At 55.3% G+C, this 25,136-nt stretch overlaps 1 protein-coding gene across 5 annotated transcripts in view; it reads left to right on the top strand.

Moving 5' to 3' along the window:
• Window positions 1-17,600, top strand: part of PAX7 (paired box 7) — an 80,518-nt gene extending 62,918 nt beyond the window's left edge. For 3 of the 5 annotated variants that reach the window (XM_088529611.1, XM_088529609.1, XM_088529610.1), the window contains exons 8-9: window positions 12,087-12,333; window positions 17,452-17,600. In XM_088529611.1, coding sequence (XP_088385737.1) covers window positions 12,087-12,333; window positions 17,452-17,567 — 363 coding nt within the window. In that variant the 3' untranslated portion in view covers window positions 17,568-17,600. Of the gene's footprint in view, window positions 1-6,457; window positions 6,524-12,086; window positions 12,334-17,451 lie in introns of all 5 variants that reach the window. The other 2 variants (XM_088529606.1, XM_088529608.1) reach the window with 1 other exon arrangement.
• Window positions 17,601-25,136: the final 7,536 nt, after the last annotated feature.

Genomic DNA, 25,136 nt, shown 5'->3' with positions numbered 1-25,136 from the left:
AGTAGCCCCGTGTTTGAGTGGAGCGATGACGTTTGGCTTCAGCCCTTGCATCCTCCTCGTGCACGGCACACAGAGCCCGTTGGCCACAAGCAGGTGCCTGGCGAGGATCGTGCCACTACCTGCAACTCGGAGGATTTCCATAATGGGAGGGAGTTTTTCTATCAGTCCTCAGTGAACCTCTATCCCAAGTGCTTAACCAGTTCTAAATCCATGCGACTTTGGCATCCCAGGCTGGTTGCCTCTCCGCTGAGCAAAGCCTTGGATTTCACCCCGTTGCATCCTGCATTTGAGGTGTGCTGGAAATGCCCGTGAGCACTCGATCCATCCTCACCCTCTGCACGTCATTCCCGATTTTCTGGCTGCCTCGCCGGAGCCCAGGGAGGGATCATCTCCAAGAGCCTCCAGCGCCATCCTCCAGGGATGCGCGTGCCGCAAGGACCTTTTTCCCTTGCTCGGAGCAGGACACTTTCCCAGCGGCAGGAAGCCGTGCGGGTTGATGCTTTGCAGAAGTGGACATGGGTGGGAGGCACCAGCTCAAGCAAAATCAGGCTCATAAATCTCCGCGCTGCTACCGATACCGATGGGGGATGAGTCTCCTGTGGAACGGAAGCATCTTTTGCAGCCCGGTGCCAATCCGTGTGTTCTCCTGTGTCCTTTTGAAATCTAGACAACCTTGGCGATAAGGAGAACATAATCCCGGTGCTGGAAACAGATAGCGACAACCCCCTGACACTGTGAGGAGCCCCGGGGATGGCAGCACGGGCAGCCCGGCCTCGCTCGCACCATGGCCGGGCCTCCCTCCAGCAACGTTCGTTTTCCCCCTGCAAGGGGCTGTAAATGATGCGTTTTCCCCAGCAGCGGTGCCAGGCAGGACAGGGCACCGGGAAGAGCCCACGAGCACATTCCCAGCTCCGGCAAAGGCAACGGGGAGAGCGAGGGAGGAGGGAAGGGGGCAGCCGGCAGCGGAGGAGCGAAAGGTCCCCAGCTGGCTGTTAGCGGCATCTGCACTCGCGGTGCAGACTCCAGCTGAGAGCTATTTCACTATTTATTTACATGTAATTATTGCTATGAGGTGCAGATATTAACACTGTCAAGAGCAATTTGCCCTGACATTTCTCACTTGCTCTCTTCCCTGACGTTTGGGGTTCGCTGGGATTTTTTTCTCTCTTTCTCTCCCTTGTTTTTTTATCCTCTCCATCGCGCTGCTCGGCTCGGCAGTGCAGGGACCAGCCTTTCTAATCCAGTGCCCTTCGCAACTCATTAAACTTTGCGATTTAATTTTGTCTGAAGAGGAGCCGAGGCGCGGGGAGCATCTCGAGCTCCTTGTGCACCCCGGCTCCGCACCCGCTGCCGACAGCTCAAGCATTTCCACTCCAAACAAACCACATTGATCACTTGCCGCGTTTGCAGTGGGAAGGCAACCTCCAGCATTAACCTTGGCTTTCCACGGCCCCTTTGAAACGCAGCAAAGGTGCTCAGATGCCTGTGGGGGTGGAAGAGCCTAAACGTGCCCCCAAATCACACAGGGTTTGCAAAGGTGCATGAGGACCAGATGCTTTTCCCCCTTTGGCACCACTTCCCTCTCCTTGGCTCAGCCGCTGCTCAATCCGTGACCCGTCAGTGGCCGGTGACACTTTGGATTAAGAGCTGCGGCCGTGGCGCGGGGCCTGATTCAACGCGACGGTTGCAGCGTGTCACCTAATGAGCGCCCGGCTCGCGGGGGAGCGCGACGTGACAGGGACACGGCGCCGCCGCCGCCTCCGTGCGCGGCCAACGCGGCCTCGCGGGCGCTGGGTGTTCGCCCAAGCGCCCCGGGTCCGCCCGGGTGATCTGCGCCTTGGAAATCAGGAGGAGAAGCTGGGTTTGTACAAAGGAGTGCGGGACCGTGTGTGCGAGGAGAGGATAGACTTCTTCTAAGGACAAAATGCTGAATATTGGTTAAATTTCCAGGCAAGACACGTTCTCCAAAGGGAGCCGTGATTCCAATTTCTTCCCTTTACCTGCAGGATCTGAGGGTTTTTCCATTCTTTTCCGGAGACTGGAGCTGGAGGAAAGGAAATGTCTCCGGGGTGGCCGGGTCGGCTGCTGGAGCTGGTTTTTGAGTACACGGGTTGTCCTAGTGCTTGGCCCCGCTGCTTACGGGCTCTCTGCTTTGCTCAGATGTCACTGACTTGCACAATGGGGGGGACCTAGAAGCCTGCTCTCTACTTCTGGACTTTACAGGGGATTCGATACAGGAATCTGGGGTCTTATCCCATCCTTTTATTTCTGGATTTGTTTGAGGGGTGTTTGGAGGGTTTCCTCCTCTGTAAAACCTCCTTCCCCGCTGGCGCACCCAGTGGTCAGCACCGTGTGACACCCGTGGCCGGACGCCGGCCTCGTCCCCGCGCGTCACTCGCTGCAAGGGGGAGGCCATCTGGAAACGGGACATCGGCCTTGAATTAGCGGGGCTGGAATGCTTGTTCCCTCGTAAACTCCCGTGCGGTCGGGAGTCATTAACCCTCCCTGGGCTCGGGTTTTGCAGCTGCAAGGCGAGAAGCGGCCGCGTCCCCGGCGATGGTGCTAAACGCATTAAATCAGGCACGCCGCGTGCTGCGGAGGTCACAGCAGCCCTTGGAAAGAGGGGGGCAATGAGGAAAGCAGCCGCATTCCTGCTTGCACCGCGGGCCCCGTCCCGGGGAAGCGGGTAGGGGGGACTCCCCTTTTCCAGCCGCGGATTCCAGCTGCGCGGGGCTGGGGACGCTCCGTCTCGCTGCACCTCGGGCAGAGGCCGCACGATTTGGCCTCCCGGGCCAATTTGGACCCCACACCAATGCGCAGCTTGGTGGCACGGGCGTCACTCCGGCCCCTCCTGTCCCCGCCACGGCCACGCTGCTCCTCGTCCCCCGCGCTGCCCCGGACACCTCCGGCAGCCGGGAGAAGGGGAAGATCCCCCGGCCTCCACCCTCTCCCCCTTCCTCCGCACTAACTCAGCGCAACCAATTAGGCATCTGACACCCGTACGGGCTGACAAATTGTTTCTGTCATCTGCTTTCTGTCTTTCATTAAACGGGAGGCGGCGGGGGGGACGCGGGGACGGGGGGTGGGGAGATGTGATCTCCCATGCTTAGCGAGGCCAGATACATTAATTACAAAACGGCCATTTGCAGCATGAAAATGCATTAATTAAATTTATGCAATCATTATCTTTAAATAGTCATATCTTTAAAATAATCAGCCCTTCCTGAGTCTTCCCTCTCCTCTGCTAAGTATCTCTAATCCCTTTTCCACCAGTTATCTCGGGATCGGCAGTGCCTTGTGCGCTCCTAAACCCGGGGTGCGGAGCGGCCTGGCCGAGCCGGCGCGGGGCAGCGGGACCGGCCGCGGCGCCTCCGTCGCTGCCACCATCGAGACGTCTCCGTCGAGGAGCAGCTGCAGCCGAACCAGGGCTGCGTGGCTGGTTCTGGTGGGTTTGGGCTCGTGTCCGTGCAGGGACTCGGGCTACGCGGCGCGCTCGGCGCCTCGAAGGAGGTTCCGTTTCCGATGGTGTGACCGGCCTTCCCTTGGGCACGACGTGGCAGCATCGTGTCTTCCCGAAATCCCCTTCTTAAGGTGCTGAGTGTCACCGGTAAGAAAAGATTTAGAAATAGGAGTTTTGTTCCTCTGGTGTTGGAGGGGGCTCCCTGGTGACTTGAGCCCATCCTGATGCATCAGATGAGCAGGTCTTGTAAGAACCCACACTATTCTGAGCTCAAGACTGGAACAAAGTGTTCTGCACAGCGTGGAGTATGAGGCGTATTTGTTAAAAAGCGTTTTTATTTCAGAGTACCGTCGGGCATAACCAGAAGGGAGTTTTGAGCAGCAAACTAGAAGGCAGCCCCGCTACCGGCGGGTGAGCCCAGGTGCTTCTCGTGCTTTTACTCTATCACGTTTTTATTCAGCAGCTTCTCCTGCCAGGGAGGGCTTCAGAAAAGCCCTGCAAGCTCAGGCACGAGGGTGCCCAAACACCCAAGGAGGAGGAAATCTCGTCCTCTGCTCAGCAAGCACCTACCTAGGGGAGATCTCCAGGCCAGCAGTTTTCAGAGAGCTGGAAGAAGCAGCATCCAGGGATACTTATCTAAACTAAAATGCTTTAGGGCTTTCTTATCGCTTGTGGTTAAAGATTCTGTTCGTCTCTTTGTGTGTCTGCATGGTTTTTAATAAATGCCACGTGGGTTTTTTTTTTTTCCCCTATCTGTAATGCCCAGTGGGCCAATGTCTAATTAGAAATGAGCCAACACAGCCATATCTGTATCCAAACATCAATGTTGCGCTCACCTGGAGTCATGAGCTTGGGATTAGGACCGAGGAGAATTGGGGGGCCAATGTGCTCGGGCCCGAATCGTGCCAAACTGCTCATGGCTGAGGGCAAAGCGAGTGCCGGGGTTTCCGCGTCTCTGCAAACGGTGCATTTATGGAGAGGAAAGAAAAGCTTCCCCTTGGAGCACAGCAGGAAAAGGGGCTGCTCAGCATCTCAGCTTTAAGAGCAACCCTCTGTTTGAGCCATCGGTAGCTCTGAAAATTCCCCTGCTCCCTAGCAGCAGAAAGCAGAGAGGAGCACGCTATATAGGGCAGCAAGGCCTTTCCACGGAGCCGGGAGCTGCTGCTCTCCGAGCGATGCTGGAAAGAAGAGGTCCTGCCTTGGAGAGCTGCTCCCTGGGAAGCTCTGAAATGGATGAGGCTGCTCCCAGGCGGCAGCCGGGCTCGGGCTCGTTCATTCATCGGGGTGAGCTGCAAAGAGCCGCCCTCGCTTCCGAACCGCGCGGAGACCCCTCTGGGAAAGCCGGGATGGGGAGCGCAAGCGAGCGGGAGCTGGCGCTCGGAAGCTCTCCCGATTGTCCCTTTCTTCCGTTCTCCTGCCAGCTCGAGTTATTAAGCGCTCGGCGCGAGTCGAGCCAGCCTTGCACTTGCTGAACTTATCAGGGCTATTTCATCTCCCCATGACCTCTCCGTATTTACCATGGGAACCCTGGAGGCATTGGCTTTGCTTAACTGGTGTATCTTACACTGCAGTTAAGCTGGACCTTAACTGATTACAGCCCTCGATTGATCCGAGGAGGAGGAAGGGGGAGGAGAGGGGGAAGGCAGAGCGGCGCGAGGGCCGGGAGCCGGCGCGGGGCTATCAGCGCGGCGAGCAGGCTCGCCCGGGGCGGGATGTGCCGCTCAGGGGCGCTTTGTAGTGCGGCTCCCTCCGCGTTTAGAGAGCGGAGCGGGGAGGGAGGCAGCGGGAGGACTCAAAGGATCCCGGGCAATCGCGCTCGGCGGCACCCGCGCTCCGTTCCCCGCGTCCGCAGGGGGTGGCGATGGGGGCCAGTGCAGCTTAGCGAGGCTCCGAAATGAATAAATAGGAGGGAAGGAGATGGAGAGGGAGGGGAGGCCGGGCCGTGAGCGCGGGGGTGTCTTTGTTGGTGTCCGAGGAGCAGCTGATGGGAGAGGGGAACGACCCCCGGCCGCAGAGCGGCTCAATTTGGTGCTGGGGGATCTGCCCGCCCTGCCCGATCCCCCTCAGGCTGATGTGCAGCCATCGATTCCGGGCTGGTTCAGCAGGAAATCTCCACGCTTGTGTTTTTTGGGCTGTTTCGAATCTCTCCTGCAGCTCCCAAACCTCGTCCTTCCTCACGTGCCGTCGGTGTGGGTGACCTTGCCCAGGAATGGTCGAGAGGGTGCAGAGCAGGTGATGGCCGAGCCGGTCCGTAACGCAGGGCGAGCAGAGCCACGCGGGTGCTCCGGGAAAGCTCCCGACATCCTTGCCAAGAGCCAGTGGCTTGAGAGTCCTCCAGGGATGCGGGCGCAGGCGGCCAGGGCCTCCGCTGGGATAGAGCCCGGCTCCAGGGAGGGCAGCAGGGCAGATGCTGGGCTCACAGCTAGGGACAGCGCCGAGGGACGTGGCTCTCAGAGGGGACGTGCTCAGCCGTGCCCAAAAACCACCCCCCTTGGGCCGTTACAGCCCAGCAAGAGCCTGGTGAGCCCCGTGGCTCGAGCCGGCCTCGCTGCTGGGAGGGAGCCTGTGTTTGGAGACCTGGAGACCCCTTTGCTTTAGGCAGCCCACAGCAGCCTTTTTGTGTCCTCGCTGGTTATCCCAGCTAGTGATTTTTTCTCTATCTGCTTTTATCTAAATGACAGCAGGGTTTGGTGCCCTAATGCCAGCGGTGCTTTCCAGATCAAGCAGTTTTCAATGTGATTCTCCAGCAGTACCTACCCCGTCCCCTCCAAATTATGCTTCTGCCTCAAGGGTCGTCGGAGCCCTCCCCAGTAGACAGCCCTGTGGTGCTCCTGGTTGTCCTAACATATTTCCATTGCACAGAGCCCCCTTTTTCTTCCCCAGACCATCCAAGCTCAAGCATTTTCTCCTACCATTGTCAGCTAAGACCTCCCCCTTCTTTTGTACCGCTTAGAAACTTTTCTTTAGACCTTCTCCATAATTTGTACGTCTCTACAGAAGCAGGGTGCCCAAAACGAGATGCAGTGCTCCAGGTGGAACCTCACCATAGCCTTGAACAACCAGGTAATAACTCCCCACCGTCTCTCTTCCGATTGCTCCCCGTGCCTCGGCCCGCCTCGCTGCAGCTCCCATCGCACCCCGACTCCATCTCCTCCCCAGCACCACTCCATGAGCCCTCTCCATCGTTAGTGTGGGCAGCTCTTCATCCGTCAAGCGACCAGGGTCATCCTAGGGTGCGATAGTCATCTCCATTTCACTCGCTGTGTCCTGGGCCGCTCCCTTACGGCGCTGGAACGTCCCTTCAGACGTGTAAAGGCATCGCTGATATATTTGGCTTTGCTGTTGGCTGGAAACGGTCCCGCTCTTCAGACACATCCCCAGAGCTGCCATCGCGGATCCCTCGGAGGGGGGTGGTCTCACCTGTCCGTGGGCAGCAGGAAGGATCCGGGAACGGTGCGTTCCGGTCGTGGCTCTGCGTCTGGCTCACCTCCTATGGCCCCAGGAGAGTCGCTTCACTTGGCTCCTTGTGCTTCCCCATCTGAAGTGCAGAAGGTTACAAAAATGAAGTATTTCTGCTGTACAACAGCAGTCAGGGCAGCCCTGGAGCCCTTCCATGACAACCCTTTGCCATCTGTGGTGAGCTTTGCTTTCCAGTTTTGTCCATCCCTGCTCACTTTGAGTACAGGAGTTCAGTAACGTGTGGATTGCAGTGGGAAGGAAACATTTAGCCCGAGTGTTCCTGAGGTTATCCAGAAGCACAGCCCAAGCAGCCCAGGAGCATCCCCCAGCCAAGAGCCCAACTGCTGCCTTCACGGAGGAGCTGGGGTAGAATGGGAGCGGGATTGGGCTGCTCCTGTTGGCATCGCCCTTCCCGTGGGCACTCAAAGTCCTTGTGGTGGTTGGCTGGGTCCGTGTGGGGCCGCCCACCGCTGGCCTCACGTCCCCGTCACTGTGTGAGGACGGTGGGGTGAGGCGGTGCAAGGAACGCGCCGGCTCCTTCGTTGTGCCCCACAACCATGGGGAAACGCAGACTTAGGCCAGCTCCTCTTTTAAGGGGGCAAAATCAAGGCCGTACTCAGTGGTTTTCCATATGGGAATCCAGTGGCTCCGTGGTGCCGTTGGACGGAGGAGGCTCACCTGGATCACAGGTTTTCTAGGGACAAGAAACACGAAGCCCTGGGTAGTGCGCTGCTCCTCGGCCTGATTGCAAAGTCACATTTAGTGGGTGCCACTTACTGCCTCGATTTGGCATATGGGGAGCCAACTCAGCCAGGCCTGGTGATTTAGAAAATATTCAAAATTAATTGCTTGGTTTTGTGAGTGCAGTGTTAGTGATTGCTACATAAGTCATTTTAGTCCTACCTAGGGGCATATTTGCATATATTTATCCTCCTTTCAAGTGAAGATCTTTGGGGAAACTGTATTTATCTCCTCCCAACCCTTTCTTCAGCTTTCAGTAGTCCTACAGTCACCTCTTCATTTTGTTTCCGTTTAATGTATGTGTCAAATAATCTACTCTTCCTCTTCCCACCATGTGAAAATGAATCCACGGAGATCAAAAAGCATTAGTGTGAGGAAGGGCCGGATTCCGCGCGAGAGAAGCAGCAGATTAACCAACGGGTTGCAAAGCAAAGATGGAAAAGATCGAGCTGGGTCCCCATGAGGTAGCTGGGAACAGCCTGGGAGAGCGGCGTGCTCCTTCCCACGGGAAGAGCGGGATTCCCTGCGGATGGCCACAACATCCCGGGTGTCTCCCAGCAGCGCTATCTAGGTGTCCGCCACGCTTCCCATTCCCTATTACCTGGTGCAAAGGGAAACACAGAGAGGCCGAAAAGCAGGAGGTGGGGAGATAGACTGCGGCCTGCAAACACAATTCGCGCGGCAGGAAAATTCCTACTGCTTTTTGCCTGCCCTAGGGTTAATATTCCGGCCGATGACACCCGCAGGATTCCCGCCCCATCCCTAGGAAACGCTCCCGCAGCGCCACAACTGCTTCCCGCTGCCAGGGGATCCTGGCACGGGTTTTCCCTTCTCAGGTGCTTCTGGTGTCCCATTAATGTCCCCTTGGGCCGGGCTGCTCATGGGACACGGCAGCGTCACGCGCCAGCCGGGGCTGGCGGCATCCTGGGGCCGCCCGGGTTCCGATGTCCCGGCTGGGCCTCTTTGGACCTGGTACCGCGGTGCCGGGCGCCAAGGGCCTCGGCAGGTCTGCGAAGGGCTCGTGTGGCCCCGGGGCGGCGCTGAGGGCGCCGGGGCCCGTCGGTGACTTTGCCGCGTTGTCGTCGCCCGCGTCCTTCGGCCCTTCGCTACCTCCCCACGTCGCCCGCATCCCTGCAGCCCCCATCACACCCCGTCACCTCCTCCCCAAAAAACCTCCGGACCTCAAATCTGGAGGCCTGATTGCCCAGATTGAAGGCCCTAATTGCACTTCCCTTCCCAAAGCCGCCTTCGTTTATCATAAAGGGTGCACATTTCCCCCGCTGCAGTTTCCACGGCCAGAGGCCCTGAGGGCCAGCTCAGAAACGGAGGGAATTAATTACATTTTTTTAACTCCCCTTCTTTTAAAGTATGGGCGAGAGCGATGAAACGTCCCGGGGGGAGGACAGGGGAGGCGGCGGGGGGGCCGCCGCTTTCATGCGCGGGGGTCTTTGTGCATCAGCCTCGGTGTCCCCAGCACACGCAGACCCCCCGCTCGCCCCATGGCAAGCGGACCCCAAAAAGGGGTAGGAGCAGGGCCCAGGCCCCCTGCGCCGGGGCCGTTACGGACATAGCCCCATCCTGGGAGCTGTGGGACAGCGGCACGGGAAGAGGGGACAGGGAGAGCGACCCCTCGGCTGCGAGGGAGGGGAAGGGGACGGCTGTCAGTCCCGGTGATGGGCAGGGAGCAGATTTCCCTCCAGATAAAGCCTTACAGATGTGAAGTGGGTATTGATTTTTAGTTAGTGATGATAATGCACCAAGAAGTAATAAATTATCAGGAAGCAAGGTCACCGAGGAAAGGTAAAAGGACTTGGCATTCTTGAGGAAGGGATTTCTCCAGATGCCTCCAGACTTTCCAAAGTTCAAAAGTTGCCTGGAAAAATGAGTTTATCCAGCTGAAGCAAGAAGGCTGGAGGGCTTGGGGAGGGTTATCCGTGTGGGTGGCTGTGAAGAAAAGCGCGAGGGGAAATCTCTGGTTCGCCCTTGTTATTTCGAGTACCTTATGGCCCTGGGAGATGGGACACCCTTCTCCAGCGCCATCAGGACCCTGGTGTCCTGATGAGATCCTGTCATCCTTCTGTCCTGCCGCGGGTTTCCAGAGGGAAATTCAACCCCTGCTTTTCAAAGTGGGTCTCGGGAGGGCACGAGTTGTCCTTTGGAAGGGCCAGGCTCTGCAGAGGCGTTGTAGGAACTTGCCTGGGCCCCCTCCTCACGGCTGCTGTTTCTGGAGGGGAGTCCGGGCTTCAAGGGACTCGCACAAGCTCCTGCGGATCGTTAGCTTCAACCAGGCTCGATTCTGACTGATTGAAGCCAATTAATTTCTTCAGCGGGATTTGAATGAGCATCATCTCTAGTCTTGCCCCCCGCCCGTATTCAGAGAGCGGCAACCTGGGTTTCATTTAGAAAAGTTGCTTTACACGGCTCTTTCTTTCCAAAAGGCAGCTCAGCGGAAGTGTTAATACGGCTGCTGCTTGCTTTAAGACCCCTTTTATTTTCCCTGCATAATATAAAGCAGCTGAGCGTTTGGGGGAGATGGCCACGAGCGCTGGAAAAGCCCTGGCTCTCGGAGTGCTTCCACTTTAGTTTCTCTCCCGGCCGCGTCGCGGGGAAGCAGCACTGTGGAACTGGACAGCGCAGGGATGGAGCCGCGGGAGAGGCGGGAACGGCCCGGCCCGGCTGGCCCGGGGCTGTCCAAGCGCAGCAGCATCCGCGCGCACACGGAGCATCCAGAGCGCCCGAGCCCCTGCGGCTCAAGGGGCCGCAGGCGACGGCTGCGCCCGGCGGCATCGAGGGACCTGCACGGAGCACCCACGCCTGGGCCGGACCCAAGGGCCCGAGGCAGCTTTGGAGGAAGGTTGGGAGCAATTCTGCAGCTGGCACCCACCGCCGGCTGCGCCCGCGTGGCGCCCCGGCCTCAAGGTCTCCTTGCAACCCCCCGGACAAGGCGCACGGGGCTGCTGCTCGCGCTAATCCGCTCCAGCTCCCGCATGTTGAAACGCCAATTTCCTTCCTCTCTGTGCCCTCGGTCCTGCGGCTTCACGCGTCCCGGGGCAGGGTGTCCCGCGGCGCCCGCGCGGCTTCATCCGGACACCCGCGCACCCAGCGACGATTTGGCCTCTGCCTGCACCACACGGGGCCCTGCCAGGTTTATGTCTGGGGAGCAAACTGCAAATCTGAGCAGGGTGCAAAGCTGCAGAACCCGAGGGAGAAAAAGGAAAAGGAGCCCAGGGCGAAGAGGCGCCCGGGAAGGTTCTTGGGCCGCCGGAGCCGGGAGGCGGCGGCGCCTCAAGGGCCCCGCGTCTTTGCGGGACGCTCCGCTCGGCCTGGGGCGGAGGAGACGCTTGGGAAGGCAGAGGGCAGCCAGGGCCGCCCCGGGGGAAGCGGGGGACGCGGAGGTGCCCGGGGCAGCACGGGGCGCCGCGGCTCTGTACAGCCCCGCTTGTGTCCTCCGCAGAATGGCCCGGCGCACAATAGCTCACCAGGCCGCTGCCGCCGCATAAAGGGCTCATTTTACCACTTGCCAGGCTCCAAATATTTCCAATTTGCCACTTTAATTGATGTCAAGAAGGTTAGGCTAAATTCGGGGCTTTCCGGACGTTCGGCATCCGAGCGCTGCCGCGCTCCCCGCCGAGGTGCCCGGCCGGCCCCTCTCCCTGCACACAGCCGCGGCAGGCCGGGGTCTCCCGGTGCTCCCGGCGTTCCCGGCGCTCCCAAGCCCGCGCTCCTTGTGCTGGTTGCAGAAAGCAGTTACCAAGGTGTTAGACAGCCGCTCGCAGCAGCGGGGGCTCCCCCCAGCTCGCCCTCGAGAACCAACGGCGCGTTTTTGTTTGCTGCAAAGCAACCCAAAACCCTGTGTTCATCCGTCTCAGGAAGAGCACAGGTTTAATTGCATTTTAAAAACGGAGGGTTGTGTTGAAATGAGCCGAAGCAGAGCTGCAGCCCTTTTGCTTAGAGACTTTTGGGGCACTTGAGTCCCGACGTGGGTCTCCCTTGCACGTCACAGCCTGGTTCTTGGAAAAATTCTTCCAACTTTTGGGGATAAGAAAGGACAGTGTTGGTTATTAGGTCTCATTTGTCACGTGGATACTGGCCCTTCCTGGGCTTGTCCCTGGTGTAGCCCTTTCCCCAGTGTCCCCAGCTAGTGATCTTGGGGTCTGACGGGTGGGAAATCAGCACTAGCCAACGCTGTATTTGGCAGATCAGCAAAGAAAGACCAAAGGCTGAGTGTGCCATTAAAAAATAAACTTCCCCACCATCCCTTTAAGGTCACCTAATAAGCGTTGGGCCCAGGGACTCTCCGTGGGTCTGTCCGTCTTCTCTAAGTGGCCGCGCCTCTCCATGCAGCCGGGTTCTCCTTGCTGTGCGAGGGCAGCTCCGGACACGCGCTCCCTTCCTCCCTGACGGAGCATCCCTTGTGTTCCCGCAGGTGATGAGCATCCTGAGCAACCCCAGCGGGGTTCCTCCGCAGCCCCAGGCCGACTTCTCCATCTCGCCCCTTCACGGCGGCTTGGACACCACCAACTCCATCTCCGCCAGCTGCAGCCAGCGCAGCGACTCCATCAAGTCTGTGGACAGCCTCCCGACTTCCCAGTCCTACTGTCCTCCCACCTACAGCACCACCAGTTACAGCGTGGACCCGGTGGCTGGCTACCAGTACGGGCAGTACGGACAGAGTGAGTAGCTGCTGAACGGGAGAGGGGCCTCAATGCATCCCCCTGCCCCTTGGGCAGGGGAAGAGAGGGAGGGATTGAACAAGGTCTTGGAATGGGTGCCCAAGAAAAATCTCGAGAGGGAAAGGGTTACTAGACGTAGCTGCAGCTTGCTCCATCCGTACAGCCTTCCCAACACCCTTGCGGTCCATGCGAAAAGTCCTAATAGAAGTTTTTAGGTGAAGCGTTTCTATTAGAGAAAGAAGGACAAGCATTTGCAGACCTCTCTCCTTTTCCCTCTCCAATTCCTGCTTCTCCAGAAGCCCTATGTGAAGTTCGCCCTGCCCATCCCAAGGAAAGCTGGGGCTGTAGAGCATCGCGGGGTGATGTGGAGCAGTAGCTGCCACATCCCCTGCGCCCTCCAAGAGCTCCTTGCTCCAAAGCTTGGCCATGAAGGCCATTAAGCCAATCCCTGTTGGCTAAACTTGGGAGAAAGCTGAAGGAATCGTAGCCCTGAACCCAACGCCGGACACGAAAGGCAGTGCCCGGGAGGCTCCGTTCCTCCTGCGAATGGCTGGGTCACACAAACACCAGCGAGCCTGGCAAAGGGCTCACCTGCCGGTGTTAAACTAATAATGAGAGTGGTGTTGTGAGAGAGTGATCCGCGGAGGGTTAAAGGTGCATCCTCTTCCTCCGGGAGTGCTCCCGCTTGCCCATAGCTTGTCCTCAGTGACCTTTCCTTCCATTTGGCTGTGGCTTTTTATTCCTCTCTCCGTCACAGCCCTTTAATGTCTTTAACTTCTACAGCTAAATGAGAACCGGCTGTGGCGGCAGACGGGATCAATAGCAGCTTCCCCCCGCCCCTCCTTTTTTTGTTTTTCGGGAGTTTGATCTGTGACCCCTTGACCTTCCCCTCGCTTCTGGATGTGAGGCTGGACACACGTGCTATTGATAAAAATCTTAAACAAATTCCAATACCATGTATTTTCAATAAAGATTCCCTTGGGCAAGACGTTAGTCACACCCATGTGTGTAAAAAATAAAATAAGGAGGACAAACTAAATTTTCCGAGAGAGAGAGAAAGCAGCAAAGGAGAGGGAAAGAGAAAGAAGGGTTTGTCTCAGTTTGCTGCAGGAATTTTTGCTTGGGCCTCTCCTTGTGCGCAGGAAGAACTGCTCCCCCAGGCCTGCGTACGTTGCTGCCCCCCTTTCCCGACGTGGGTCACACAGCTCCCTTTTTTCTGCTGAACCCACATTCAATTTAGAAGTCCAGGTCTGAGATGGAGGTTCGGTCCGTTGGGCTTAGAGTCAGGAGAATCCTGGCTTGGTTAATAGTGCAGAGGCTGCCGGGCGGTCTGTGCATGGTCAGTAGGGTGAGCCCGGATGTGTCTCAGTGCCCAGAGACATCCAGGTCACGGAGGCGTTTTTCCTGCTGGAGCAAAGAAGGTAGGTGAGAACCTAGGCCATGATTCCCAGCATGGGGAATGGGGGTCACGCCAGCACGTTGGAAAATCCCACCAAGAGAGACGGTGTTGCACAGCAGAGGCAACACGAGCCACCTCGGGCTGCTCTAAGGTAGGTTCATAAGGAACAGCACGTTCTGCTTGGGCACATGTCTGTGTGGATACGTGTAGGTACAGGCAGCTAAAGGCAAGGCACAAGCTCATTTCACTATCAGTCTTCCTTAGAACGAGCCTATTTATAATAACCGCTACACAAGGAACCATTTTTCACTGGTAATTAGTCCTGTCAGAGCAAACACATGAATTTGACCTCAAATCATGTTTTTCCTCATCTTTCCCAGTGTGTGTTGTATTTAGCCAATATTTTTAATTCCCTTTCTCCTTAAATTCCTTACTGCTTCTCTTCGAATGTAGTTTAAAAGCTGATTGGTGTGAGGCAGCCTCCACAGAAGTTATTTATAGATGTTCAGTTCAAATCATTTGTTTCTTCATTGGACCGATGTGGCAAAAAAAAGAAATCAAGACTTTTTTTAGTGAGCACTGTGATCTAGTAGAAATGGGTTTTTGTTATGGTGAAGATAGGCCCCGTATAACAGAGGACACAGTCAGGACTGGTCCAGGACATGATGGAGAGCTCTCTAGTTTCAGTAGACTTTGGCTCCAGCCTACAGAGCATCTCCTCCTGTTCTCATGTCTCTCCTTCTGCTTCAGAAACACTCACACGTAAACACTTTTGCTGTCACAGAAGCAAATAAACACCCAGGCCATTTGGTATGTGTTTCCTTTTGCTTTGGCTTTCAGTACGTATTAAGGCAGCAAAACATGCCTCTGGCATGAGATGCACTGATGCTTTTGTATTCTTCCCACAGACAGAAAAAAAACGAAGTTGGGAGGCTTTTTTTTTTTTAAAGGGATGACTTTGTCACCAAATGTCCTTTGCTGGATGTGCCCAGAACAGAATGGACATCTCTGACCATTCGGGAAACTACCTCCATCCCTGGAAAGGTGGTGAAGCAGCTCATCCTAGAGACCATCTCTAGGCATGTGAAGGAAAAGAAGGTGATCAGGAGTAGTCAGCATGGAATCACCAAGGGGAAGTCGTGTTTGACCAAGCCGATAGCCTTCTACGATGGGGCGACTGGCTGGATGGACGATGGGAGAGCCGTGGATGTGGTCTGCCTTGACTTCAGCAAGGCTTTCAACACTGTCTCCCATAAAATTCTCATGGGGAAGCTCAGGAAGTGTGGGCTGGATGAGTGGACAGTGAGGTGTGCTGAGAACTGGCTGGATGGCAGAGCTCATGATAAATGGGGCCAAGTCTAGTTGGAGGCCTGTGGCCAGTGGGGCCCCGAGGGGTCAGTACTGGGCCTGGTGCTCTTCAACTTGTTCATCAGTGACTTGGACAAGGGCCCAGAGGGCACCCTGAGCAAGTCTGAGGATGACACTCCCGAGGGCTGTGCTGCCATTCAGAGGGACCTGGACAGGATGGAGAGTTGGGCACAGAGGAACCTCATGAGGTTCAACAAGGACAAGTGCAGGGTCCTGCATCTGTGGAGGAATAACACCAGGCCCCAGTACAGATTAGGGGTTGACCTGCTGGAAAGCAGCTCCAAGGAGAGGGATTTGGGAGTCCTGGTTGACAACAACTTAACTGTGAGGCAGCAATGTGCCCTTGTGACCAAGAAGGCCAGTGGGATCCTGGCCTGCATCAGGAGGAGTGTTGCCAGCAGGTTGAGGGAGGGGATCCTGCCCCTCTGCTCAGCTCTGGGGAGGCACCTGGGGTATTGGGGGCAGTTCTGGGCTCCCCAGGACAAGAGTGATGTGGAGCTGCTAGAGAGGGTCTGGTGTAGAGCCACAAAGATGGTGAAGGGACTGAAGCATCTATCAAATGGGGAAAGACTAAGCGAGCTGGGCCTTGTTCAGCCTGGAGAAGAGCAGACTGAGAGGGGATCCGATCAGTGTGTACAAATACCTGAGGGGAGAATGTAGGGAGGACAGGGCCAGGCTCTTCTTGTGGTGGCCAGTGACAGGGCAAGGAGTGATGGGCACAAGTTGAAACCCAGGCAGTTCTACCTCCATGTGAGGAAGAACTTATTCCCTGTGAGGGTGCCAGAGCCCTGGCATGGGCTGCCCAGAAAGACAGTGGTGGCTCCTTCTCTGGAGATCTTCAAACCTGCCTGGATGCTGCTCTGTGCCCCGTGCTCTGGGTGTCCCTGCTGGAGCAGGGGCTTGGACCTAGATGACCTCTGGAGGTCCCTTCCAGCCTCAGCTGCTCTGTAATTCTGTGACCATTGGCCTTTTCTCCCTCCTTCCCAAGTGCACATCTGACCTCACCCAGAGTGTAGACACCAACATGCTCATGAGGCAGCCACAAAGCAGATACACAAAAATTACATACACAGATACACAGCAGAGAAACAAAAAAAATACACATGGCCGGGGCTGACGTATCTGCCAAGGGCTTTGCTCTCCTAGCCTCCCTGTACCTCCTGCCTCTCAAAGACAGTGTGCAACGTGGCTACCTGAAATCTGAGGGGACTGAGCCGATGAAGTCTGTCCAAGAGCCAGAGCCTGGGGTCTTCTCCAGCCTCTGCTCCTGCATGCACATCCCGCGGAGCCGGAGGCCCTGCAGCACAGCGTGGCGGAGCCAGACGCTCGGGATGAGCTACCCCAGCATCCCGGGATGGGAGAGGCTTTCCCAGTCCGAGGCCCTGCAGCCTCGGGCGCCTGCGCTCCCTGGCAGAGCCTGGGCACGGGTGTCCCTCGCCCCGTGCCCGCTCCCCCGCTGCGAGTGCTCGCACAGCCCGTGCTGGCCCAGCCGGTGCCGAGCGGAGATGCCAGATTAATGCGGTCCTCGCGGTTCCCAAAGGCCGGAGCTGTGTTAATGATGCCGGTGATGGAACGCAGAAGCGTGAAAGGAATTCTAATAGATATGACAAGTCTAATAAGAATTTGTGTCTGGAAGGGACCTCCTTTGGGGCAGGCGTCTGACAAGACGTTGATGGCTGAAATTTGTTTACTCATTGGCACCGATTGTACGTCTCCTGCCAGCTCCTTATTAATCTAATTTGAGACATTAAAGCTGGCGAAAGGGAGAGACTTTGACTGAAGCTCAGCTAATGAGCAATGTCATCATCCTGCCCCGGTCCTCTTCCCCCTCAGACCACAGGCGATCGGCCGAGGTGGGACCCAGCTCCTGCAAGGCCTCCGTAGCTGTGGGAAGACAGAGGTGAGCGCGGCCCTGTCCCTTGGGAAGGGAGGATGAGGGCAGCAGCAGAAGGGTTGGAGATGAGTCGGCACACGGTGGAGGAGTCGGATGTGGACTCCACGCAGACCGGTGGGCTCCCACTGAAATCCTTGGCATCCGGAGGAGCAACAGTTGGCGTCGCAGCCAGGAGGTGACGCGGGGCAGTGAGGACTCATGCCACGGGCTTTCCACTCGGTCTCATCGTTGGGCAGCTCCCTGGCAGCTCCATTTTCCCTCATAGAGACCTCTCCCTTTTCAGCAGGTCCACAGAGGGCCCTGGGGTCTGTGACAAGCCACTGCGTTGGGCCTGTCTTTCTCCACATCAGTCCGCAGGTTCTGTTGGTTACACACTTTGATGCCCAATGCCTCATTTCCACCAAATTCTAATCCTCATTTTGTTCTCTTCCTCTCCTCTCCCCCACCTTTTCTTCAGCTGCTGTTGATTATTTGGCCAAGAACGTGAGCCTGTCGACACAGCGTCGGATGAAGCTGGGGGAACATTCAGCCGTTCTGGGCCTCCTACCAGTAGAGACAGGCCAAGCTTACTGAAGAGTCCGACTGTGCCAACAACCCACTCCAGCAATGTGGTACCACTGGAGAAAACACCACCAGCCTTCCAGGGAATCTACCTGTCCCCGGACCCTCCTCCTTCCCAATTCCCTTCCAGCTAGCACCAGCTTGAGCTGCGAAGGAGACAGGAAAGAGAGGGAGGGCTCTCCACGTATCCGGCTCCTCGAAGAGCCCTTCTCAGAGGCTTGCCTGGCCTCTGCCACCTCCTCCCATGGCCAGGGACAACGGGTTGGGTACATTTATTAACCCTGAGCTTGTGCCCTCCCTCTAAACTACCTGGCCACCATGGCATTTTGCCCACACTTGAGGACTTTCCATTGATCTAGGTAGTTGGCATAGTCAAAGCCGAATTGATCTTTTTTTTTTCTTTGTAAAACAAAAAAAAAAGAAAGAAAGAAGCATTTCATTTCATTTTCTTTTCTTTCCATTGCTGTAAATTTGATGAATGTTGTATAGGAAGGAGGAACCAAGCTGATCATTAAGGGTGATGCAAATCAGGACCACAGAAGACCTATGGACCAAGTAGAAGAACTTGTTTAAAACAAAACAAAACACAAAGAACAAAAAGAAAACAAACAAACAAAAACCCATAAACATAAATTAAAGTGACAATAAATTCCCCCACCCTGCTTTACCCTTCCCTTCTCCCTGATGGCTTCCCAAAGCAAGGCCCAAGCAGGCCAGATTGATGCTAAGCAGGGGCAAGATCCATAAGTCTATCCAGCCTGGGACCTTTGGAAAGCGTAGATGTAACTTGCTGCATGAGGACTGGAGATCCTGGACGCAGGCGGGAGCAACGTTCACTTCTCCTCGTAGGGACCAAGCTCGACCTGATGTTCACTGCAAGGACGTTGGCATCAGAGAGCAGCTGCAGGAAGGGCATGAGACACCCCATGTGCTGGAGCTTTTGCCAACCGGCCAAGAAGGGCGAGGACCATCAGAGGCTCTTACAGCACCGCCACGGCTGGCCGGGATCGCGAGGGCGGGAGCGGGAAGGCCGAGGACGTTGGATGCCTGTTGGAGGGGCCGGTTCGCAACGGCCTGGAAGCAACGGCGCTTGTTCTGCCGGTGCTTCCTCAAAGCCGCTTCCCCACGAGGGATGGGATGTGGATCTGAGTCACGGGGGAGACAGCTTGAAAAAAAGGTGCCTTCAGCCCCAAGGTTGCACCTCCATGTGCCACATTCCTTCCCGAAGGTGGTTTTCATCCTCTAGCTACCAGGATAAATACTTGTCCCTGCCCGCCCAGCTCGCTGGCACATTTTGTGGGCCGTTCTGCACAGTTGATCTCTCAGTTCCTCCTCTCTGCTTTCTCTGTCGGTGCTGGAGCCTCTCTCTAAGCCAGATCTTGTTCTCCGGGTTTATCACTCCCCTTTTCTGTAGCAGCCAGTGCTCTCGCTTTTGTATCAGCCGGCAATTCCGCTCATCGCACTGCTCAGATAAAAGCAGGCAACAAGACGGGGTTATTGCTAAGTCGTGAAGCACACGGGGTTTGTAAAGAGTTTCCCTTTAGGATGTGGTAATGATCCCTGATGATTCCTAAGCAGATCTCTAACATTACAGACTTCCTTCCCCTCTTCCTTTGTGCCGAGAGGCCTCGTCTCGAGAGCGTGCGGAGGTTTTTCCTGCTGAGGATGAGGAGTGCTGCTGCCGACATCCCCACGCGGATGTGCGGAATCTGGGCCAGCCAGGAGCTCGTTTGTGCAGTCCGGTGGTGACGGTGCTGGCAGTGGGCAGTGCATGGGGTGCTGCATAGAGCGTTAGTGCTCCGAACGCGCTTGCGTTGAGCGGCGTTGGGACTTGGGGACAGGCAGCTCCCGTTGAGTTCAGGTGACCTGCAGCCGCTACGAGCCCGTCGCTCTCGGCTCTTTTCACAGTTCAGGGCTGGCATCTGCAGAATATTTTTTACGTCTGCTTTAGCAAGACGAATGTCTGCTTCTGACAACACACAGCCAGACGAGTTCTGCCCAAGTTTGTGCCTCCTAGGGCCAGGTTGTTACCCGAAATACTGCCGTGCTCTGTCCCAGTGCTGCTGCCTCCTCACTTCTTTGCAAACAATGTTTTTGCAGCTGAAACAACATTTTTTTTTTCCTGAGGAACTCTCCCTGCCTCGCCCCCAAATCATTTATCAGGAGCCACCAAGCTTCTTTCTTGGGAGCCACATGGGCAGGTACCTGTTCGGACCAAAGTGGACTTTGGCTTCTTAGGTTGCTCAGCATCCTACCAGATCCCACACATGGCTTTCATCAGCTGGGCTTTACGGCTGCAACAGAGCCCGCTTTACATTCCTAAGAACATATTGTTCCCCAGGCTTGACCATTCTGCCTCTTGCCTGCACGCGTGCCCATGTCTGTGCAGGAACTGGAGGGGTGACGACTCCATTGCCTGGGCCACAGAACCCCGATTCGGTGTCCGGCAGCCACGTTGCTCCGAAAGGCTCTCCCTGACTGCAGGAGACCTCCCTTGGATCACAGAACTCGACGCTTGCATTCCTCGATTCCTTTCTCAGGGCAAAACAGAGCAGCTACAGCCTGATGAGCAGGTGAGGCCAAAGGGACTGATTTGCTTGGGGTGACCGAAGAGCCCAGACGTGTCGCGCCGGGAGCGTTGTCTGATGCACTCCCTGCTTGTGCCCCTTGGAGCTCTGGGGAAGAAGCAAAAGATGCGTTTTGATGTTGCTTTTCTTTAGAATCTCAGAAACGTAGAATCATTCTGCTTGGGGAAGACCTTCAAGATCACCAAATCCAACCGTGAACCCATCAGCACCATGCCTGCTATTTTGGTCTGATACGAGGAAGAATTCCCTTCCGAATCCCAGTCCTGGCTTAAATATCATTCCCGCACACAACACCCTTCAGCCAAACCTGTACCGGGGGACCAAGGGTGAGCGTCAGGGTGTCCCTGTGCTCTGGAGACAAGTGCCTGGAACCCTCTGGGATTTGCTCCTGTGTCCCAGCAGCGTTCCGGACTGCCCCCCAGCTCCGCGCCCGGGGCATCCGGATTTGCAGGCAGCGCCGCTTGCTCCGACCCGAGCATCACAAACCCGTGTCGGACCCCCAGGGCGGCCGCTCGCCCCATTCCTCATCAAACACATTCCCGGCTGCCTACTGAACCGGAGGGAAAGTCTCAGCTCGCCAGCAGATCCGTCGTCCGCTGCTCCCGCTAGCCAAGACCTCTCCGCTCCCTCGTTTATCCCCCCTCGCCGTTATTTCCCCATGTTCTCCAGTGCCTCCAGGCGCGCGGAGACGCCGGCAGCCCCGGAGCGCGGCCGCTTGCTCCCGGGAGCCGGCGAGGACGTTAGCCGAGCGCACGGCCGGAGCGCGGGACACAGGAAAGGAAAAGAAAAATTTAAAAAAAAAAAAAGTCTTAACAAACTTGGCCAATTCACCAGAAAGTCCCCGACCCCCCGGGCCCTGCTGTAAATAGAGTTCGTAGAGGAACATGGAGACCGCCCCGCGCTAGCGCCGATAGCTCCTCTCCGACCTTCCCCTCGTGGTCGCACTTTGTACATTAGTTGGAAATTTGGTCACGTGCTGTATGTTTATAGAGAGTCGACGCCTTTTTTTTTGTTTGTTTTCTTGTTTTTTTATATATAACTAAAAACACAGTGAGTGCCGTGCTAGTTAAAAAAAATAAAAAATAAAAAAATAAAAAGGGGGAAAGGGGAGGGCCGCGAAGTGTAGAAAATTGCCTATTGTGTGCTTTCAAAATACATTCCAGGCTCTTTGGGGTGGGCTGGGTTGAGTAGGGGGATTTCGCTTTTGCTTTTGCTTTCTTCGGTTTGGTTTTAAGGGACGTTCATGTATGAAAGTCAAAGTATGGGGGGGTTCGGGTTTTGGTTTTTTTTTTTTCCTTTCAAAATGTTTCGTTTTCTGGCTCACCGAAAAGAGACAAACTCAGGGGGTGGGACAGGGCCCGGGACGAGGGGGGCCCGGCCGGCGGGAGGTGCCTGGAGGCAGCGCCGATGGAGCCGGTGCCGACCCGGCCGGGCCGGGTCCCGCTCCCGAGCGCTGCGCGTCCCTCCCGGGCCGAGGGCGCCCCGGAGACCCCCTGTCCCCCAGCCCGCGACGGAGCCTCGGCGTCAACGTGAAGCCAAAAAAGACGTTTCCTCGCCCGATCCAGCTCCCGCCGCCCAGAGACGTCGTGTATTTAATGCTTCTAACCCTAACACCTCCATATACCCCCCCTTGCGTCCCCGGGGACTATCTACATAGCACTATAGGCCATTCCTTATCGCTAGTAACCGCGGATATGTCGCTTCTGTGTTTGCCCATAGGCAGCCTGCCCGTGTGTGTGAGTCTGCGTGCGTGCGCGGGCGTGCGGCCGGGCGCCTCTCTGTACATATATATAACCGCACCATAATTTATTCAGCTATATGGAGTAGTATAGTAGGAAAAGAAACTGGTATTTGCTTTAACTACCTGCTGCCTGTAGGTGTCTCTCTGTAACTCAGGCATAACTGTTACACATTAAAAAATGGGGAAAAAAAAATGTTTTCTGAGCTTTTTCGAGGGGTTGCGCGTTTTCATTTTGCTCACTGGGCAAAAATTTGACTGGACACAAAGGTTTGCTGCCCTGATCGGCTCGAAAACCCTCTTGAATATCCCCCCACGTACTTCAGGATGAGGAGGTGCCGGTGGGAAGGGGTCCAGGGCATTGAGAACACGGGGTCGCATCCTTCCCAATGGCCGCGACGTCGGACCCTGAGTAAAACAGGGACTTTTCCACCAGATGAGTTGGCGTCGCTGTGGCTGGAAGTGATTGTTGGGGGGTACATGAGGAATGTCCATGCATGCACATAGAAATAGCAGACATTTTCGCTAAAAAGCAAAAATTGTGTTTTACCATTTAATGAAAACGGAGTGGGGCGGGACAATATAAATAAATAAAGATGCTTAATTCCCCTCTAACTTTCATAAAGAGGAGAGCAACTATCCTGAATCCAGCTCTCAGCGCTCGGCGCTTGCCGACGCTTCAACACTGCCCTCAACTGTCCTCCCCTCCGCGCGGCTCCAGCTTCACACAAACACCGTGGACATCAGGTGCAGGTACCTATAGGTGCTTGGGGCTCATCGCCCCGCGCAGGATGCTGCTCGATGCATCCCTGTCTGCTTGGAGGGCGTCCAGGCTCTCCTGCTGAGGTACGCTGAGAAAACACAAAATATCCACCAGAAATCTAAGGAAAAACATTGTTTTCCCATTCTCACGCATTTCTGGAAATACAAGAAAAAATCTTAAGACAGGTTTATATTAAGGTTGTTTTCCTCTTTCCAGTTTCTTCTTTTTCATCATAGAAGATGTGGAAAGAAGAATAAAAGCAAAGAACAACCTGTAAGGGAAACAAAACATTTTTGCCTTTTTCAACATGAAATTTGAAATCTTTCCTTGTCAAAACTAAAGATCTTGTCACCTTAAGGGTCAGAATTCCCACTCAGATTGGAAACCGAGAGTCCTGCAGCCTGTGGGGATCTCCCAAACGCAGTCCCTGCTTTAGAGCCATGGAATGCGATGCTTAAAACTTGCTCCTGATTTTCGCTTGATTTCACATGCCCTGAGCAAGACGTTTAAAACTCACTCCAAATTTTTGCTTGATTCCCCGTGCCCCATTTGCCGTGTTTCCTGGGGAAATGCCCAGCACCCATCTGCTTCAAGCAGCTCCCATCGAGCATCCCAAGCCTCCTGGGAGCGAATCCGGGTGTCTCGTGTGCCCATATCCCCCCGATAGCGAAGCAGAAGCATCAACACATCGTTTTGGCAGCGAATCTTCACGTCAGACCCGTTTCCCACGGGTGGTCCCGGGTGCCCCCTGCTCCTCCCTTTGTGCCAGGGCTCAGCCCCGTCTCCCGGCCGGTGCCCGGTTCTATTGCTGCTCATGGACCATCCGTGTTCCCCTAGTGGCCTCCTCACCCTTAGTATTCCGGCACATCCATGAGCCATTTCTTTCTGGAATAGGTGTAGAGAAGTTTATTATATGAGGCTGTGGGCCTGCATAAAATAAGGGTATTCAGAGCACCGAGAAGGTGCATGGAAGGGAATTAAATGACCGAAAAGGGATTTCCTCGGCAGCTTGGGCTTTTTTTTTTTTAATTTATTTCCTTTTTTAAGGATTAATATAATTAATATCCTATATTGGGTGGGCCTGGTGCAAACCGGCCCGGAATTTTAACCACTTGGGCTGACTTGCAGCAGCCGGCAAGCTCAGCCCACGTGTTTAATACGAGGAACCTCCTCGGGCCGAGATTTCTGCTCCAACACAGACTTTTTTTAATGCATTTTGCCCAGAACTGCTGGTGCACCAAGATGCCCCAGGCTCGGAAGATGAGGAGCCCTTTGGCATCTTCTCCTTCCTTTGGAGCCCTGGAATGAGCCCAGCATGGTCCCGAACACCCTCTTAGTTCCCAGCGAGCCGCATCCTGCAAATCTCCAAAAGAAAGAAATTAGCAGGAGTCACAGACCCCAGATCAGCTTTCGTAGCCATCCGGGTGCATTATTATTAATAGATATTAGGGCTTGCTTCAACCTGGGGAGGGGTAAAAGAGAAAAAGCCAAGGAGGAAGAGGAGGGAGGACGAGGAAGGGAAGGAACAAAAACGGGGGGAAAGAAGAGAGGCGAAACCCCCAAGAAGCTGCTCACATTTCCCGAGCCATCGACAAAGCTTTTATGACGATAACTGGATTTGTAACAAGCATTGCAGCCGAATATAAGGCATTCAGACATGGAGACAATTTTACTAGATAATAGACTATCACGCAGGATACAATTTAAATTAAAAAATGCAATTTTCACCTTGAAATGAACAAATGATTACAATTTCTATACAAATTAAGGCATTCAGGCTCTCTTTCAGTAGTGGCATCAGCCCATGAAATATGACATAATTACCATGAAATACATTTTCAAATATTTTGATTTTTTTGTCCACCGCTTTAAAAAAAAAAAACACACAGAGGCGCCGGCTCGCGGGGGCCCGCGCGGGTGCGTGGGGATGCGCGGGGGGGACCAGCGGCCGCTTTATGCCACCTTCTGGGGAAAAACACATTAAAAAAAAAAAAAAAAGAAAGCGAAAGAAAAGAAAAACTACCCAAAGATTAAGCTCCCCCCCGCTCCCTCCCAGCTCCCAACTCGCGAGATAAAAATTGAAAAAAAAAAAAACAGACAGAAAGAAAAGGACGCAAGCGAAAGGCTCTAAAGCCTCCAGATTTATCTAAATTACTACGCTTATCTGCAAAAATCACATCTGCCGGTTATCGACTCGCGCCGCAGATCTCCTGCCCCTGCCTCTTTCTCCCTTAAAATGTTCTTTTTTTTTTGTATTTTTTAAATGCCTCCCTTTTATTTTGTAATTATTTTTCCATTGCTCTCCCTCTTTATAGCTGGAGCTACAAGGAGGACCAGAAGAATTAGTGGTGGAGAAGGGGAGGAATAAAAAAATAGGGAAGTTGGACGGAGAAGCCGAGCGCGGGATGAGATCTGGTCCCGGGAAAGGAGCCAGGGAAGCGCCCGGGGCTGCTCCTGCTCCGGCTGGAGCCCCCTCTGTATCGACGGCTCCA

Source organism: Tinamus guttatus, unplaced genomic scaffold, assembly GCF_059628265.1.
Source record: "Tinamus guttatus ecotype Peru unplaced genomic scaffold, ASM5962826v1 Tinamus_guttatus_pri_ptg000332l, whole genome shotgun sequence".
Lineage (NCBI taxonomy): Eukaryota > Metazoa > Chordata > Aves > Tinamiformes > Tinamidae > Tinamus > Tinamus guttatus.
Note: the sequence above shows the minus strand (reverse complement) of the source record. Positions and strands in the feature narration are given on the sequence as shown.